At 40.1% G+C, this 20,574-nt stretch overlaps 1 protein-coding gene and 1 long non-coding RNA gene across 3 annotated transcripts; one reads left to right on the plus strand and one right to left on the minus strand.

Moving 5' to 3' along the window:
- Window positions 1-6,063: 6,063 nt before the first annotated feature.
- On the plus strand, window positions 6,064-20,510 carry tgm2a (transglutaminase 2, C polypeptide A). 2 transcript variants are annotated; one of them, XM_048241413.1, is made up of 13 exons: window positions 6,064-6,108; window positions 8,127-8,306; window positions 8,526-8,753; window positions 9,273-9,391; window positions 9,971-10,099; window positions 10,443-10,620; window positions 13,366-13,495; window positions 13,705-13,808; window positions 16,720-16,962; window positions 17,886-18,161; window positions 18,372-18,532; window positions 19,589-19,725; window positions 20,000-20,510. In XM_048241413.1, exons 1-13 carry the CDS (start codon window positions 6,099-6,101, stop codon window positions 20,145-20,147), a joined length of 2,043 nt encoding a protein of 680 aa, XP_048097370.1. In that variant the 5' UTR covers window positions 6,064-6,098; the 3' UTR covers window positions 20,148-20,510. The 2 variants fall into 2 exon arrangements, with proteins under 2 accessions (XP_048097370.1, XP_048097371.1); XM_048241414.1 differs by lacking the exon at window positions 20,000-20,510 and adding an exon at window positions 18,884-18,964 and having other exon boundaries at window positions 19,589-19,720.
- LOC125293486 lies at window positions 15,854-16,832 on the minus strand. Its single transcript, XR_007193362.1, has 2 exons — window positions 16,744-16,832; window positions 15,854-16,173 (listed from the first exon to the last, which is right to left on the minus strand). It is a non-coding gene; the product is annotated as an uncharacterized LOC125293486 (long non-coding RNA).
- Window positions 20,511-20,574: the final 64 nt, after the last annotated feature.

A 20,574-nucleotide genomic window follows, 5' to 3' on the forward strand; every position in this document is an offset into this window, starting at 1 on the left:
TATTTATGACCAGGGAGTCAGAAGGACCACAGCCAACTCCCTGGAGGACCACAGCCAAGGACCACTCGGAGAAAGCTCCAGAAAGACTTGAAGGCAGCCAATTCAATTAAATTCAATTAAACAGCTCTGGAAGTAACTAAAGATCAGGATTCACAAGAGGGACCCCTGGAATCTGTTTAGACCAATGGGCCAATATCACACCTGATACTGTGACTAATAAGTTTTGTCATACAGAAAATGTCTTGAAGCTATCATTACAAACAAAGGCTTTTCCACAAAGTATTGAAGAAATTTCAGTAGGCACGTTCAATACCTTTTTCTTGTGCCATTCCACTTTATTACACATAACTCTTATGTTTGGATTTTGTATATGTTGTCTCCTATACGCATGATGTTTGTCAAGCACTGCCCATTGACTGGTCAGGGGTCTTCTGTTACAAATGCTAACCCTAGGTTTAGATGTCCTTGATTTGCATAGGTTAAACAGGTCTTGATAAGGTTAAACCAGTTATTATCAACTAATACCAACATGTGGTACATATATTGATAAGGGGGTAAAAACAAAATAGTTTGTCAAATTTGAGACCTCTAGCTGTTTCTGTGTTGCCAGGAGGCGGAGCCAAAGATGAAAAAAAAAAAAGGATTTGTAAGGGTAAAATCATTTTACTTGAGTACATTTTCAGATCGGTATTTTAACTTGTACTTGAGTAATATTTCCTCAAAGTATTGGTACTTTTACTTGAGTACAATATTTTCGCACTTTTTCCACCTCTGGTAATCTGATGCATCTCGTGATCCAGCTCCATCTCCATCACTTTCAGAAAGACTGCATGGCGCCAGCTTGATTCATGTCCTGTTGTAGGCTAGCCTACATGCTGATCATTATCAGGCTAACTGCTAGTGGCGCAATATTTTTCTCCCTTCCTGTTTTCATTAGTCTTAACTTTTTTTTTAACTCAAGTAACGGAAGGGATTTTTGATGTAGCGAAGTACAATACTTGTACTCAAAATGTAATCAAGTAAAATTTAAAATACCGATTTTATAAACTACTTAAAAAATACAAAATACACAGAAAAACTACTCAATACAGTAACATGAGTAAATGTATTTTGTTACTTTCCACCTCTGACAATATGTTGTAAGTTGAATGAGACATTTATTTGTTTGATGGGGTGGATTAATGACTGGTTTTACTGACTTTATTAAATGTTAGTTGCTCTGGCTAGACACAACTCTTGATTGGGAGAGCATGCATTTTTAATCTACATAACATTACACAGCTAAGAATGTTTTGCCTTTGTTCCAGATAGGTGGCATATACAAAGGGAGAGGTTTGTCTATGGAGAGGGAGTGGGTATGAGACGTGCATGCTCCTATACAAATGACATGCCTTCATTCTTCCTCAGAGGACAAACTCAAGTCAATCTCAAATAACTGACTCTGGAGTAGACACAGTAGACCATGGACATGGTTCTAATCGTATGCAGACACACCTGGTCCAAGTAAGACTAAGGACAGGACCGGTCTTGGGAATTAATTATGCAAATACATCAATTAAATTAATCCATGTGGATCCAGTACTGTATGCAAGCAAGTCTGAGAACACATGATGTGATATGGTAACTCGCAAATGCACAATGTAGCAATATAAGTCTTTGTGTAGCAATATAAGTTGTTTCAGTAAGTTTATGTTTTTGCATCTTTGAAAGACCACATCAAGTTGCTTGAATCCAAGTGATCACAAAAAACCTTCTGGGACTGGTGAGGTTGCTGTCACTCAGATAAAAGTATCATCATTAGAATCACAAACCACAGAAATTATTTAATTATTTTATAAATTATATGTTATTACCGGTATTTTGTAAAAAATCTTATATTATGTGTCGAAAAACTGATGGACATGCCAGGTCTTGTTGATTGCCAGGTGACGATATGCAGAACAGTGAAACAATACAGCAAGTTTCACAGATGAAGGGCGAACCATGATGGATATATCTGTCAGCACACTGGATAAACGTCTCCCTGGGGTATATGTAGCCTAACCATACCATCTCGTATATCAGGAGGCACTGACCCCCCCTTCAAAGACAGAAATAGAGATCATGTGTAGAGTGTGAAGTCATATGTTATAAGACTTTCACGATGGGAAAGATTATAGTTCTGCATATAGCGCGGCCTGAAGTGATATATCGTGTCCTTTGAATAATATAAAATATAGTCCCTGTTTGTGGTTGTCCCTGTCACCAAAACCACAGGTATCTGGAAATACAGGGATCAGTCCCTTGCAGGACTTTCTCTTTTGGTTCGACCAGGGATGGTGTCCACCATACAAGATTCTGTCATCCAAGAGTCTTGGATAGGTGCACTCGAGGCTTGTATGTTGGCTATGGCAAGCGGCAGGGGGACGTCCAGGCCGTGTGACACAGATCGCAAAGTGTTAGTGGGGCTTGTGGGAAGCCTAGAAAGGGTATCGGCATTGCAATTAGCTGTCCCAGGACAATATTTGATGTTGTAATAAAGAGGGCAAGCTGAGAATCCCAGCAATGTTCCAGAGCGCCCAGTTTCGCTGACTGCAGGTATTGGAGGGGATTGTTGTCAGTGTACACGGTGAACATGTTGCCCACTCACTTGGCCACAAACCCTGGCTAGCAAAGGCTATCGATCGCTGTAACCCATCCTTCTCCATCCTGCCCCCAATCCTGCATGGCATGCATACGTCTCTAAGATGAAGGGATGGTGTTAATTTCGTCAGACGAGACGAGAGGAAATATGTTCGTCAACAACTTTTTTTTTCATGACTAAGACGAGACGATGACGAGACGGCAGTAATGTCCTGAAACACTGACTAAGACTATCTTAAGATGCATTATTGTTGACGAAAAAAGACGAGACTAAAATGTTTCGCATGAAATAAAAACTAAGATAAAATCTCTCTTCATTTTCATCTACAAAATGAGAAGACGTATCATACGCAACAGCTTTCCTGTAGGCTAGTCTACGTGCTGTTGCTGCAACCCTGTGGCTGCAACACGAAACTACATAGAACAAGAACACTGGAGATTTCTGCCAGAGTTAGCAAGCTAACTACCTACGCTTTATGCCACAATGCTACATACCCAGAAGTTGAAGCTTCTCTCATACAAATTAACATCCCCCAGAATGTCCATACGAAAATGTTCATCATGTAATGTCAACTATTTAACTAGTTAGACTGATGATGCAAAGTTTGCTAGCAAGTAAGCTAATATGGAAAGTTCTCTAGCAAGTTAAGTTTTTAAGTTTTGAGATGGAGAGTCTGTTTGGGGAATGTGTTGTGTTTGGGCGCATATCGCCATCTAGCGAGGCGGAGTAAAACATTAATACTTTGGCCTACGATAGTGTTTCTCAAACTTTTTCAGTTTCAGGACCACTTAACTAACCCTAGATAAAAAAAAAAAAAGATTAGACCTACTTCAACAGTAGCCTATAATTAGTCTACACAATAGGCCTACTCACTGAACCACCTTGCTTATTGTGTTTGCACTTTGCTTATTGTGTCAGAGGATTCATACTGTATGATTTAAACTGGCATATCTTACATAGACAGTGTTGCAGAACTGTTTGGATTTACATACAAGTTGGTTCAATATTGCAAACAACTCATCTATATTATATTTTACCACGTCTGCTCGCGGACCACTTGGGATAGCTTGCGGACCACCAGTGATCCCCAGACCACACTTTGAGAAACACTGGTCTACGAATATGACAGTGGTCCAGTCAAATCTTTTACTGTCTATGGTCAAATCCCAGCCGAGCTATAACTGTAGCTCGACTTACCTGAGCATGTAAACATACTGACTGACAAAAAATCAGAATGAGTAATTATAACAGATGAGTAGCCCTGTGGACACACAATATTGTTGGAAAATTGAGATGTGTGAAACACTATTTGACTCAAATGGTAATCAGAAATAATTTGTTATAAAAAAAAAGACTAAAATGTGTTGACTAAAACTGACTAAGACCAAGATACCTTTAGTTTTCTTTTGACTAAAACTAGACTAAAATGACGAGACTTTTAGTCGACTAAAACTTGACTAACAAAAATGATATTTGAATGACTAAATATGACAAAGACTAAAAAGGACATTTCGTCACAAGACTGACTAAGACTAAATTAAAAATAGGTGACAAAATTAACACTATAAAAGGGACGACTGAAATCGGCATAACCTAGGACTGCTTGAACAAGCCATTCTTTTAATATAAGGCTCTGAATCAAGAAAAAGTTCTGAAGGCAAACCTGAATGTGACTACATTCAATGTTAACTATCCAATTGTCAGATGTCTGTAATTGAATTGTATGCAAATTAGTGCATAATTAATGAGATATTGTTAAATTACATGCATAAACATATATTTTCAGAAAATTTGTAATGCAAAAAAATATTGTCTCTACATAAATAATCAACTAGTAAAGTTTCATAAGAATATCAAGGAGTTAAATTTTTTACCCTATTCACCCGTTCTATGTTGCCTATGGAGGCCAGTTTTAGGCCGCAAATGCTAATTAGCAGCTAAGCTAAAAAATCAGCTAAGTAAATATGATATTCAGAATCAGCACCCAAACATTAGGCAGAATACCCTCTTTACCAGTGTTTTCTCACATTTGACCCCCAAGAGATAGTAGTCCCAGTCTTAATTATGCATTATATAAATGATGATGTTATCTAAGTGTGAAAATGGATCGTGAAAATTTGAAGACAAAAAAATCTTGTTCCTTAGACTCTATACTAGCAAAATATGCAGAAAAATTAATTTTTACAAGAAAATCCAGCGGAATTACACAAGACAGTGAAAAAAGTGGTCAGACGGATTTAAGAGGGTTTTGCATCAGAAATCTTCATGTGTTTGCTGCACTTCTGGTTCGATTCGGTAAGAGTTTGAACTACCTGTTTAAGTCAATTTCATCACCGGTTACACCTTTTGGAAATTGAAAGTGAACGGAGAAAGTCCAGACCAATTTGGTTTGGTGTGTCAGCCAGACTAGATTTTCCTCTGTAAAATGAAACTCAAATAAAATGGCCTATTTTCCAGATTCAGACTATAACACTTACTGAAATGAAATGACGAGGTCTATTAATCCAATGAAACAGGGTTTCTGGACTTTAACTTCACTAAAAAAAACAACCTCACACATATGGAGATGAATTCCAACCACAATTCCTAAATTAACATCAAAGGACAAAACAGTCTCAGAATGTCTCCAAAGACATCACAATTTTCAGTGTATGTACAGTATGGGTTAATGCACCCTATACAGCACACATTCACCATCTGTGTGGTCTGCGGGACAGGAGGAGGAGCTCAATGCTGATGTCACAGACACAGGATCATATCAAAACAATCAGCCAATCACAACTCAGCTTGCACAGAGATGGCCTGGGCCCGGGAGAATGGAAACTGCAAACAAACCCAAAAACACACACATTCTTGCACATGTGCTGTATTCTGGGTTTAGCAAAGTGTAACTTCTCCCTTTAATGTTTTGTTTTCCTGCCCCTGATGTCATTTGATTCCCTTATATCCTGCACCGCCCACCTCTTCTCTCCCCATTCTTGGTTTGTTCATAGCACATTCTGCTGTATATAAATTGAATTCACTGAAGGCCAAGGTAACTTTATCAGGATGCACAGTATTCTGGATCCATGAAATAACTGGCCTTTAAAAATAAAAATCTGCCTGTCTCTATGGGAATTTAACATAGGGGTGCCAATACTTATGACCCCTGTATTTTAAGGAATAACATTTATTTATTTATGATACATTATTCATTCACTAAGAAAATTGGTGTCCTTAAAGGTTAGATATTTCCTCATTTTTCATTTAAGGCATTAAGATCAATTTCCAAAAGATGATTTTATATTCCTCTTTTCAGTCAACTTTAGCATGGGTGCCAATACTTTTGGCCAGCACTGTAAATAGGCTACTTTATCTCAGTGGCTGGGGTGTTGAGGGGTGTGTGTCCTATGGGTTAAAATTAGCTGTACTCATATAAAGAGTGCTGAGAAACGCGCGCACACACACAGCAAGCACAGCAACTCACACCGGTAAAATGGATCAAGGTATGGACATGTGTAGTCATATCTTCTGTCTTCGAATTGTTATAACTTCTGGCATTACTTTGTTATGAGTTTTAATTGTATCTGACCTTATTAAGTGCTGTGCATAGCACAAATGTTTTTTGAATTTCTAGATTTCAAATACTTTAACGCCTTTTTTATGTGACAGTTATGAGGTGTTTCATTGCTCTGTCACAAACATATGAATAAATGTATGAATATTGCTTCTAATATTTAGCCTTGCTTGTGGAGGGCATTGGTTTCACATGCAATGTCATGATTTCAGTCCAACTCAAGTGCTGTAACATTGCAGATGATTATAACCATATCTTTTAGTTAAATACCAGAATGTAACCTCACATAACCTGCTCGTCACAGCCAAAAACACTCTGAACGCAGACGCCAGTTTAGATCCCTGCTGGCTGCTGAGACTGCTGCCCCCAGGCACAATCACGTCTCATTCCCCTCTAATGCCATTTGAAATATTCAGAGAATTACTGAAAAAAATATGCAGGGTTCATGAAAACTCTCGATGAAGACGATGCCCTTGAACATGTTAAAAGCAAAGGTAGACAGGTGTCAAATAACTATTTATAAACCAGGGCTTTTATTCTCACGTGTCTAAGCAGAGGTGATAAGTCATTCGACATTCAGTGTCATGACAAGTATTAAGGGGCACAATAAATTCAATTCATTGTTATTACTACAATGACAAGGTGGCCTTTAGGTGGCCTAAGTCAACATTTTGACACAATGGTGCCAGGAGAACATCCTCTTTCTCAATGTCACCAAGACCAAAGAGCTGATTGTTAACTACAGGAGAAAAGAAAAGAAGTGGGTCTCCATCACCATCGATGGTTCCACTGTAGAGAGCATCAGCAACTACATTGAAAGCACAACGTCACTCGATCGCCTCAGACGCCTGAAGATGTTTGGCATGAGGTCCAAGACCTTTCGGGCCTTCTGCAGGGGCACCGTGACTAGAGGCGTCACAGCATGGTTTGGGAGCTGCACATCCATCAAAGTGGTGCAGAGAGTTATGCAGAAAGCTCAGAGCATCAGTGGATGTGGACTCCCCTCCATCCAGAACTTGTACAACAGACAATTCGTCAGTAACAGACGGAGAGTTATTACAGACCCCAGCCACCCTAGCCACAGTATGTTTCTGCTGCTGCTGTCTGACAAGCGCCATCACAGAGTCAAGGCTTGGAAATACGCTCAGTAACAATTCTGTTCAACCACGCTGATGAACAATGGACAATGTAACACACACACACACACACACACACACACATACACACACACACACACACTCTGTCTCTCTGTCTCGCACACAAACACAACACACACATACGCTTTCAACACACACACACACAGACTCTCTCTCTGTCTCTCACATACTGTACACCAAAACACACACACATACACATGCACTTACAACACACACATACACACCCACACTCAGATGTAGCTGTAAACACAACATGCACTGACAACAGCACACTATCGTTATTTATTGTTGCAGTAATGTGACTAAACAGTATAATAACATGTAACAGAGGAATATTTATATCATCTTAATACAAATCACTTTGCCAATAATGTTTTTTTGAGTTTGAATGTAACGAATAGCTAACATGTATTAATTTCAAACAATTACAAACTAATGCTTGTATTGATTACAAGTTGGCCTGAAGGGAAAAAGGCAAATGTCAAATTGCAACAGTGTCTTACTTAAAGACATTGAGTGTAAGCCAGAAGGAGCTGGACATTAGCCAGAATCTCTCAGGTTGCAAGCTTACTAAATTGACCCCTGGAATACCCTAATGAGTGATGCACGGTGACATGTCATTGCTTTGGTCAACTTATCTTCCAGTCACTAACACTTGCTTACAGAACTGCCAAGGGAAAATGTATCTATTTAGCATATTGTATATAACCCCATGACAAAAAAATCTATTCATTCAAAATGCCAAGTTTCTATCCATTCGCCCATCTAAGTGTGTGTGCGTTTCTTGAAGCTCTGGATATCGATCGGTGTGACTTGGAGTCCAAGGCCAATAACACCGAGCACCACACAGACGAGAATGGCGTGGACAGGCTAATCGTACGCAGAGGGAGGCCATTCACGATTGTGCTGCATCTCCGACAGAGCTTTCAGCCTCAGCCTGGCAAGGCCCCCACTCTCACAGTGCAAACAGGTAGGCAAATCTCAGATTCGGTCGTGAATCTCAGTTTGTTGGTTTGAATGGTTAGATTGTTCAGAAGAACTACCTTTATCCGTAATCTAGGATGAATCTAGTTGTCAGAATTATATTCTGTGATTTATTTTGGGATATTTTTGGGATGATTTACTACATGAAGCCTTTCCTTCTTCTTCCATTTGAAACCTTCACCTCAAATTGAGTGGCTGTCAACAGGTCCACTCCCATCGAGCGAGTCAGGCACGAGGGTTACTTTTACTGTGAGCGATGCCATAGACAAGAGCAGTTGGAGTGCTACCATGTCTGCCAAGGATGAGAAAACCTTGTCTCTGACCATAAGCTCTCCTGCTGACGCTCCGATTGGGAAGTACAACCTCCTTATGGGCCAGATTAACGCTGTCAGCCTCGCTGAATTCATCATGCTTTTCAACCCTTGGTGCAGAAGTAAGTGTTATGCATTAGAATGATGAAAAATTTGATGTCAATTCTTTGCATGTGTAGAGGAGTCGTGAGTGCACAATGCGCACCCATATTCGAGTCCGATTGATGTCCTTTCCCAAACCCATTCCCCATTTCTCTCCCATTCATTTGCTCTCCACTCTTCACTGTCCTGTCGGATTTACATGCTAAAATATCCAATATGGACATGGTGGAGCAGCAGAATTGTCACTGACTGTCAGATCAGTCGACCTGGGTTTGATTCCCGCTGCTGCGAGTCCATGTCACTATAGATAAAAGCGTCTGCTACATACCAGTTAACTTTAACTTTTGACTATAAAAATATAGCTTACATAAATTTCCTTGTGATGATCAGTTTCTACAGTATTGTGTTCCATTCAAAGGACACTGGACAGAGACATACAGTATACCTCTTAAACATTTTTAACTTTGCATTGTGTCTTGAGTCCTGTGCATACTTCCAGACAGAAGCACTTTGCATTATTTACATTCTTATTGAAACAGGAGATGCTGTGTACATGGAGAATGAGGAGGAGAGAAATGAGTATGTACTATGTCAGGATGGGGTTATTTTCCGAGGGACACCTCCGCGCTTTCAGGAGCTGCCATGGACCTTTGGCCAGGTAAGTCCTTATACCCTTTCCATATACGCATTAGGCGTTACAACAATATTTACAGTGGTCTCTCAGATATGCATTGAAATGTTTTTCTTTTTTTTTTAAAGAAGCCCCAGTAACTGCAACAAGCCTATACCATTATTCACATCTAGAGGGAAAAAAGGCTTCCCTTTTAACTTTTCGAGTTAATTTATCAAAGGCACCCTTAACAGTTTTTTGACCGTAACATAATGTTCATCATCATAACATGACAAACGGGACTTCTGCCTTTGTTTTGAGCAGCTTTATGCGATTACGGACATAGCAACTTTCTAGTTTTAGGTAGGAAACTACTTGTATTGCACTGTGTAACAGCATGGGAGCATGAACAGCATGGGAGCATGATCCTTTTCCTTGGTTTTAGACAAATTGGGTACGCCCTTAGCACTAAATGAGTACCCAATATGTTGAAAATGTACATAAAGGGGGATTCCTACATTATTCCACTTTAATAATGAAATAAAAACTGAATGAATACATTATGTTTGCAAGGGGGAAAATGTGTTTTATTTTTTATCTGCATAATATGGCTCTCAAATGTTGCAGTTTGAGCCTGGCATTTTGGACATCTGTCTGAGGATCCTGGATGAAAACCCAAAGTTTATCCATGATGCAGATCAGGACTGCTCTGCCAGAAGGAACCCTGTCTATGTGTCGCGTGTGTTGAGCGCAATGGTAGGCACATTTTAAATCAACACATTTACCAATGATAAGGGATGAGAGAGTATTTAGGAAAACACAAGTGAGATATGTGGGGCATGTGATTGATTAGAAAATTATTTTTTGTTCCTTTTGCCCTGGTCAACTTTCTTAAGGTTCCATATTTTTAACGTCTTTTTGGTCCCCAAAGAAAGTTCACACTCGTTATCATCATTCGAAAATAAGTTGTCCTTAGACCGGAGTTGTCCTCCAAGTCGATACATCTACACCTGTTATGTGCCCTAGAGACATATTATCGTTTCCATAAATAAAAGCAGAGCCAATGTCATTAGCTGATAATAAATATGTTCTCGTCTAGATTAACAGCTATGATGACAGAGGAGTGCTCATGGGAAACTGGTCAGGGGATTACACGGGGGGAGTCAAGCCCACGTTCTGGACAGGCAGCAGCGACATTCTCCGCCAGTGGAATGACAGCGAGTTTAAACCAGTGCGGTACGGGCAGTGCTGGGTGTTTGCTGCTGTGGCCTGTGCAGGTAATAGTATTTTAATCATAGCTTTTACAGTGCTGTGTGCATGCGTGTGTGCGCGTTACATTACAGTTTTTCTCAGTCGCTTTTGTGCTTTTCTCAGATCAGAATGAAAATTCTCATAACTATTAGTTCAACCTCCACAACATTTAGTCATTTGTGCACATCATAGTAGCAATTTCTCCTTCCTCTGAACAAATTGCAAATGCTTTTGAACATGTATCAGTTGCTTTGTCATGTCAGTCAAAATAAACTGTACTTATGGATGCTGAATAGTCGTTCCCAATAAAACTAATAGTCTTCATTTCATTGCTTGAGTCATTACATACAAAATTTGTGAACTAGTTATCAAATTCTGTCACAATGCTGTAGAATTGCAAAGAGCATATACAGTAAAACTGTGAAATGTACATATTCAGTGTCTTGTACTCACTTACTCCCCTAACTACAGCAATTTATAACTTTAGTTTTCAAATGGCTGTACAAGTACTGTATAGTGCTGTCTTGAGCATTTTCAGGTAGTGTCACCGAGTTCTGACCTTTTTTTGCATGGGAAAACACTGAGAGCATAAACTGTCATAATGAAAACATGACAAAGCCATTTGACTATCTTGTTCATAAACGATGATGTCAAGACTTCTCATTTTGATGACACTGGCAGTTTCATTGACATAAATACTTGCTTTTGAGGAATGGACTATCCATTTTGAGCAAGTGACGTGCTTTTGCAGGTTATCCACTAGGTTTTGCAGTTTGCACTAATTGTTTTGAGAAATGCACTAACTGCTGTGCAAATGTTAATAGTGATGTGAGAAAAGCACCAAAGCGACTGAGAAAAACTGTAACTGCAACACAATGTGAAGGGCTTATTGATATTATTCATGTGTTAATGCAGTCGCTTATTTGAGCACAACACTGCAAACTTCATGAAGTGGGGCCTGAAAACAGTCTTTACTTGCAACATGTCGATTTGCAGTGGAGATTGTGACGTCCATACAATCTCGAGTGTCATTGTGATGCCCATGTAGCCTCATATCATTGGGATGAAATGCCATGCTGACTTTGGCAGCATAAGTATAATACAGGGCTCAAAGCAAGAAAAAGGTCCACACTTGAAGTTATAAGAAACTGAGTTAAAGAAAGTTGTATAATTCTAAAATATAATTACATATTTTCAAATCTTTAGATAGATAGATAGATACTTTATTGATCCCCAGGGGAAATTCAAGGTCTCAGCAGCATACAGACAACACAAACACATTCTTTAACAGCAGAAACAGTAATTAAAGTATATAATATAAAAACACAACTAAGCAATAAGGACAGTAGAAGATAAAGAATATGCTAAATATACTAAAATACAAATTATACTAACTAACACTTAATCTAATTAAATCAATTCTAAAAACAGTATCCACATAGTGGTGATTAATCAATCAGAGGCGCTTGCAATGACTGAGGCAGGGACTGAGCCTGTGATTCTCTGTGCATAGTAAGATATGGTAAGGTACTCTAAGGTGCTCTGTGTGAATGAGTGTCATGGTGGTAGTGCAATGGTGATAGTGGTCATGGTGATAGTGCAAATGAGTAAGTCCAACGGTGCAACAATGCAGAAATAAAGTAAAGTAAAGTCTATATATCTATATATTTAACTATTTAAAGAAAATGTATAAGTGTGGCCACAGTTCGGCTGTGGCATGGGGGGGGTTATGCATATGTGCTAAAATAGCACACAAACAGTGAGGCATAAAGACAGTGGTAAAAGTGGCTAGTGGACAGACAGTATCCAAACATGGAGGGGGTGAAGAGGCAGACAGACTATGCAGAGAAGTCTATCTCTCCTCTTCCCTTAAGTGAGGCATTGAACAGTTCAATGGCCCTGAGGACAAATTACTTTCTCAGTGTCAGTTGTGCAAGGCAGTGAGCGAAGTCTCCAGCTGATCAGGCTCTTCTGCTTAACAATAGTGCTGTGGAGTGGGTGACACTCATTGTCCAAGATGTTGATCAGTTTGTTCAGGGTCCTTTTGTCAGATAGTGAAGTGATGCACTCCAGTTCAGCTCCCACTACAGAGCCAGCTTTCCTTACCAGCCTGTCAATTCGCCCCACATCCTTCTTCCTTGTGCTTCCTCCCCAACATACTACGGCATAGAAGAGGATGCTGGCAACAACAGACTGGTAGAACATCCTGAGGAGCTTATTGCACACATTGAAGGACCGCAGCCTCCTCAGGAAGTACAGCCTGCTCTGCCCTTTCTTGTAGAGTGCATCAGTGTTGGCTGACCAGTCCAGTTTATTGTCCAGGTGGAGACCCAGATACTTGTAGGTGCTAACCACCTCCACATTGACCCCATCAATGTGGACTGGTAGCAGAGTGGGCTTAGACCTGCGGAAATCCACGCCCACTTTCTCCTGGTATGCAAACTGTAACGGGTCTAGTGCATGGCGTACCTGGGGTCTGAGCATACCTAAGACCAATCGCTCCATTGTCTTCATCACATGTGATGTAAGAGAGACAGGTCTGTAGTCATTAAGCTCACTAGGGTGTGGCTTCTTAGGGACTGGGGTAAGACATGATGTCTTCCACAGTGTTGGAACTTGTCCAAGGCGTAGGCTCAAATTGAAGATGTGCTTCAGTGGCCATCAGTGGCCAATGGTCATCTTTAATGACCTGATCTACGGCAGAAATCAGACACAGTGCCTGAGAACTTTAAGCCCCGATAATATGGCATTTATCATGTTTCTGAATGAAGTTTCCAGAGCCCTGGGCATTCCATGCCGAGTGGTCACTAACTACGGATCAGCCCATGACACCGACTCCAACCTGGTAATTGAATACTTGTTTGACGAAAATTCTGAAGACATTGGTGACGACTCCATATGGTAAGCCTATAAATACAGACATTATATTCCCTGCCATTTTAAAACTTAGTCAACCAAGATAAGGTCAAGCCATCAATAGCATACAGCATATCAAATGTTGTTTACATAGCACCTTGTTTTACCGGTTTGGCTTGGTGTTAGTAGCTTTGCCAGTTGTGCTACAGTGCTAAGTAAGGCCTATCTTCTGCACTGTACAACTGTGTCTACAGGAACTTCCATGTGTGGATAGACAGCTGGATGGCTCGCCCTGATCTGAAAGAAGGTTTTGGCGGCTGGCAAGCGAGTGACCCAACTCCACAAGAACGGAGCGATGGTAATTATCTCACATCAGGTCTAGGTTTAGGGGCATATCTGACAATCTGGAGGCACTCTTTAAATCCCTGTTTTCCTCACAGGTTGCCCACACAGTCACTTAATAATTGAAGAGCTCAGATGCAAAACCCTCTAAATCCGTCTGACAACTTTTCTTTTAAATGAGCATTTTTTAATCAGGTTCCTATAGGTTTTTTCCTACGTATTAATATTTCAGACCAGGAAGAGAGTTAACATATACTATGTGTGAAGAGCATTCACTCACCATTGTTTTCTCATTTTTCTCAGAGGTGGCGTTTAGAGGGTTTGGCATCTGAGCTCAATTATAATCCAACAGACAACTAATCTGGGGCCAATACGCAGATGGAGACATCAATGTACAGTATTTGCCCCATATATTGTTTGAAGTAGGAGTCTCAATAGCCAACTTCCTGCTATAAATTTGTTTTACTGACTACCTTTCCATTTCTTCTGTAAGAAAGGAACGAGGTCTTATGCCATCTTGTGGGCAAAAGAAAATGTTATTAGAGTAGACATCTGTGCCTAAAATAAATAAATATAAATGTATTGATACTTGCCACTGCTTGACAATATCAAGTTTTTATCTTTCTCTAGATGCTTTTCATTTATTACCATAGCACTGGATATGCAACATATACTGGATAACACAACATACAGGAATAGAGGAATAAGTAACTAAAAAATTAGAGCAGAGGAAACATGCCCATGCTCACATCTTCACTCATTTATCATAAGTGATACGTGTAAGTTCATCAATTGAAAACAAAGGACCTCATCATTGATTTTTAGGAGAAGAAAAGCTAAGGTAACCCCCATCCTGATTAAAGGATAGTCAGTAGTGGTGGTCCCCTCATACAAATACCTGGGTGTTCATGTGGACAACAAACAGGACTGGAAGCAATATGATCAGCGGACAGCAATATGTGGACAGCAATATGATCTTAAAAAAGGCCCGGTCCAGATTGTTTTTCCTTAGGAAACTTAGGTCATTTGAAATCAGCAGACCTATTTTAAATAATTTTTATCATGGTATTTTCAGGAAGTGTCCTTTTTTATGCTGTTGTATGTTGGGGTGGCAGCCTGACAGTGGATGATAGGAACAGGATGAATAAAGTCCTTAAAAGGGCAGGGTCAATTATAGGCCTACGCCCTAGTTCTCTAGGCTATTTTAGAGCAGAGAAACATGAGGAAGCTTAGGGGTGTTCCGTCATGGGAGGACCACCCGTGCATCCATAGCATCTTTGTTAAAAGTGATGAGTCAACGGCTCCAATTACCTACATTGGAGGCAGCCGTGGCCTACTGGTTAAGGCTTCGGGCTTGTAACCGAAGGGTTGCCGGTTCAATACCCGACCAGTAGGAAAAATGTGGGCGGGGGAAGTGGTTGAGCACTGCTCTCCAGTGTCCACATCCACAGCTGAAGTGCCCTTGAGCAAGGCACCTAACCCCTCACTGCTCCCCGAGCGCCACTGATGCAGGCAGCTCACTGCGTCGGGATTAGTGTGTGCTTCACCTCACTGTGTGTTCACTGTGTGTTCACTGTGTACCGAGTGTGTTTCACTAATTCACGGATTGGGATAAATGCAGACCAAATTTCCCTCACGGGATCAAAAGAGTATACTTATATATTTATACTTACATGCTCCATAGAAAGATTTAGGAGGTTCTTTCTTCCTGCAGCAATCAGACTTTTTGACAAGAACTGCTGACTAATGCTGCTGTGTAGCATCTCTGCCTCTGAACAGTCAGCATTGATTTTATTGTTATCTGTTTTCTGCCATATGTACTTTGTACATTGCACTTTATCAGTGATGTTAGCTATTGCGCTCTTTCAGGGTCTATGCCTGGTGCCGTTATTAATCTATTGTTGTATGTTGTACATTGTACTGTACTTGTTGCTGTCCTGTTACTGAATCTACCTTTGAGGATTAATAAAGTCTATCTATCTATCTATCTATCTATCTATCATCTATCTATCTATCCATCTATCTTCTAGTTTCGTAAATAGTTCAGACCCAAGTGCAGAGTTAGTTCAAAAAGTTTATTCAACAGAAGAAAACTCAACAAAAAACTTCGTCATACGGTGGAAACTGAACAAAAGGCAGACACTCGGTCACAAAACTGAAAATGGCAAAAGGCTGACAAACCAGACACACAGTCCAAAGAGTAATCCACAAGCAGGCAAAGGTCAGGTCTGAGAAGCAGCCCAAAAGGCACAGACAGGCAGATAATCCAAAAGACAGGTCACAGACAGAATTCAAACAGGCGGGTAGACAGACCGGCGGGTAGACAGACCAACAGGTAGAATCCAACAGAGACTTGAAAGTGCTCAGACAAATCACTGGGGCTGACAACACACAGAATAAGTAGGCCTAATCATTAGGACTAAATAAAGAACAGGTGAGCAGACAATCAGAAAGGGGCAAACAAGAAACAGGTGAGCACAAAATGGCTGACTAGGCTGACAACAGGAAGTGAAACATGACAGGTGAGGGCGGGATCTTACACAAAGAAAACAAAGGCACATGGTTGCAAATACCCAAAATGTCCAGCAGGTGTCATGAAAGCAGGAATACTGACATCTATCTATCTATCTATCTATCTATCTATCTATCTATCTATCTATCTATCTATCAAAATGTAACATAATAGGGCATCAATGTAAGAAGATAAATAAATAGTAAAATAGAACAGAATAAATAGTTCTGTCAAGGCTACTGACTTTTGTCCCTGGACATTTCTGGATATATCAGATAATTTATATGCATCATTAATTATTTCTACATTCTGAAGTACAGTTTACTCTATGTGTGGGTAGGATCCTGCATAGAGGAAAAAACATCTTCATTGTCAATTATGCTATATAAACAAATATATTTGGTTTGCTCTTCAGGTGTTTTCTGTTGTGGCCCAGTACCTGTATCAGGCATCAAAGAGGGTGAACTGACGCTGAAGTACGATGCTCCATTTGTGTACGCTGAAGTCAACGCTGATGTTGTGACACTGGTCAGGCTGAAGAACGGGAATACAGTTAAGATCAGTGGAGACACAACAGAGGTTGGACATCATATCAGCACCAAAGCTGTTGGCAAGGATGAAAGACATGACATCACTAATCTCTACAAATATCCCGAAGGTAAGATCACAAAATGTCTCGTTGCTTTAAATGTCTCCCTGCTTGAACAGCTTATTTCCTCTTCACTACTTGGCAAATGGCATTCCAATTTTATTGTAAAAGAAAAAGGAACACATTTTGTTATCTTAAAGGTTCTCTAAGCACGGTTGGGTAACGTCACTTCTGTTGACGTTTCAAACTAAACAGAAAGCTAGCTCGCCCCTCCCTCCCCCTTCCCGTACAATTGAAACTGACATGAACGTGCTCGTCGGTGATTGGCTGGAACAGCTTTTTATGTTTAATGGTCCAGGCTGGACCAGGCTGTTTTTGTTGCTGTTTTTGGAGCCTGGGTTGTCCACAGAGGCCGCATTTCTTTTTTTATACAGTGTATTCAGGGAACAGGCAGCTAGCGGATAGTGAGGAGATGATTGCTGTATGTGACAAAAAATGTTTCAGCTTAGAAACTGCGTAACATGACTTAGAGCACCTTTCAGTTATATTTCTTTTGTTATTTTCAGCTTTTCCAAAATGGATAGTGCTGTTGTAACGGGCAGCTCACTGCGCTGGGATTAGTGTGTGCTTCACCTCACTGTGTGTTCACTGTGTGCTGAGTGTGTTTCACTACCGGTAATTCACGGATTGGGATAAATGCAGAGACCAAATTTCCATCACGGGATCAAAAGAGTATATACAATACTTATACTTATACAAAGCAATCACATCCTTACTATTTTAGGAAACATTTCATAAATCAATTGCAATGGGAAAACAGACCCTATTGTTAAATTTGTTTTATACATCAAACTGGCTGTGTTATACCAGATCTTCAAATTTACTAGTAGTGTATTTTATGTGCTTTCAGTTCTCATAGACTTAGCGTTGAGGTGAAAGGCATCAGTGGTGAGAGTGTGAAATCATGCTGGAGGTGTATGCATACGTTTCAGGCTCGGAGGAGGAGAGGAAGGTGTTTGAAAAGGCCCAACACCACAACAAGCTCCTGAAGACTGACGAGGAGCCTGGGGTTCACATCAAAATAAAGATTGCAAAGTCCACCATGATCGGCACCGACTTTGATGTCTTGGCCATTGTCAGGAATAATTCACCCATCCCTAAAACTTTCCTATTGATGTTCTATGCACGGGTGCTTCATTACAATGGCAGAATAGGAGACACTTGTGGATTCACTGATGTTCCCGAGCTTAAGGTTGAACCTTTCCAAGGTTTGTTGTGTCTGTCAATACAATGATTATGACAAAAGCGAGGTTTAATAACCTCATTTAGCACATAAATCACTATAAATAGCTGTTTAACAGACTTTAAGCAAATCTCCTTCAAACCTCTGAATTGTCCTACATCTAAATTGCTTCTGAAATCATCTTTCAGTGTGTTTCTTTTGTGAGTAATGTTTTATAATCTTTTTACCTCTGCAGAGATATCCAGCCCACTCCGAGTGGAATATTCTCTGTATGGCCCATCCATAACAGATGAGAGGCTGATCAAGCTGAAGGTTCTTCTTATTGAGTCAGAATCCAGGCAGTTTCATAAGGAAGTAAAGACCATTGTCTTGGATTCACCAAATATAGTTATTAATGTAAGAACAACTTCTTTGATTTCAGTAAAAAACATAATGGACCAGGTTGCAGAATTTATAGGTGAAGGTCTGGCCTCAACTTTACACTAATAGTTTCTTGTAAATTGCCCACTGGTGCATCTTAATTACTATATACTCAAGGTATTTTGGGGGGATCAAGTCTACTTCTGAATTTAATAATGAAGCCTTTGAATTGTGTGCACTTGTTGTGATTACAATTAAGTCCAATTTTGCCATATTGGCATGCTCACCATGTTCTTTACCAATGTCTGTTCTGTTTGCTTCATTTTCGTAGAACAATATTATGCTATTAACCAAGGCGAGTGTTATGTATTGGATTTTTACATACAGTGGCAACCAGTACAATCACCATCCAAAGTACACTGCCTGGCCAAAAAAAAGGTCACCACCTGGATTTAAATAAGCAAATAGGTAAGAGCCTCCCTGTGGGGGCAATGCTATGATCTAGGGTTGCTGCAGTTGGTCAGGTCTAGGTTCAACAACGTTATGTGCCCAAAGAATTAGGTCAGCTGACTACCTGAATATACTGAATGACCAGGTTATTCCATTAATGGATTTTTTCTTCCCTGATGGATGGCACGGGCATATTCCAAGATGACAATGCCAGGATTCATTGGGCTCAAATTGTGAAAGAGTGGTTCAGGGAGCATGAAACATCATCTCCAGACACAGAGTCCAGACCTTAACCCCATTGAGAATCTTTGGGATGTGCTGTAGAAGACTTTGCGCAGTGGTCCGAATCTCCCGTCATCAATACAAGATCTTGGCGAAATGCAAAGCTGGATGGAAATAAATGTTGTGACATTGAAAAAAGCTCGTGGAAACAATGCCACTGCAAATGTGTGCCGTAATCAAAGCTAAAGGCAGACCAACAAAATATTAGAATGTGTGACTTTTTTTTGCCAGGCAGTGTATATAAACATACTGATCCAAAATACAAGTCTCATTTCAAATAATCTGAACTGAAAGTATTTTGAATTCATGTGAGATGAGATAATGGCAAAGACCAGACCTGACATTTATTCTCTGTGGCAGATTGTTGGCATACCAAGAGTAAACCAGAAGTTGACTGCAGATATCACACTTCCGAATCCTCTGCCAGTGCCTTTGCACGAGTGTGCCTTTTCCATAAAGGGAATTCATCTCACTGATGGACAAGATATTGTACACAAGTAAGTGAAAACTAACCGCAATAGCCATAGCTCATAATGCCAATCTTATGCCAGTTGTGTTAAAATCATACCTCATGGAATGGAATTATAGTCCATGTTACAAAACAAGTCTACTTGATCCTTAAGACATAAGCCACACAAACCTAGTGGAGGCATAGGCCTATTACATGACCCAAAATGTATGACTTACAGTAACAGCAACATGTGTGAGACGCTGATGTTCATGAATTTAAAGACGTTAATATGTCAATGGTACTTTTTTTTGTCTCTACAGAATTGGAACAGTGGCACCCAAGCAGTTTGCCACAACTAAACTTGAATTTGTACCAAGTTCACCAGGGAGAAACAAGCTGATTGTAGCATTTAATAGTGATAAATTAGGTAATATCTCAGCATATGAAACCATTGTCATAAAAGACTAAGATTTGTTTAGGCCTATTGCTTCCAAATTATGCGAACATCAGGTTTTGATGACAGTAACCAGAATGGATGAGGATTTCTACAGCTTCTATTTGCAGATCGGGATTTCATAACACAGCACAGGGTCTAATTCCATATTTAGTTCGTCCAATATGTTTAGTAGCCTGTCTTGTCATCTGAGTATATGTATGACGTAATGTATGTTGTGTTTTCTATAGCCTACCTGGCCTTTTTTCTTGGACTTGTAGGCCTACAAGGTAGCCTACACTCACTCACTGGAGCCATTGCACAATACTGCAAAAGGTTTGCTTTCCACAAACCTTAGCCGGACTCACACCAGATTGATTAAACAATACATCAGCCTACCGTGTTTTGTTGTATGTTTGTGTCAGCCATGTAAGGACAGTCAGGTACTGATGTTGAGCTATG

Source organism: Alosa alosa, chromosome 4, assembly GCF_017589495.1.
Source record: "Alosa alosa isolate M-15738 ecotype Scorff River chromosome 4, AALO_Geno_1.1, whole genome shotgun sequence".
Taxonomy (NCBI): Eukaryota; Metazoa; Chordata; class Actinopteri; order Clupeiformes; family Clupeidae; genus Alosa; species Alosa alosa.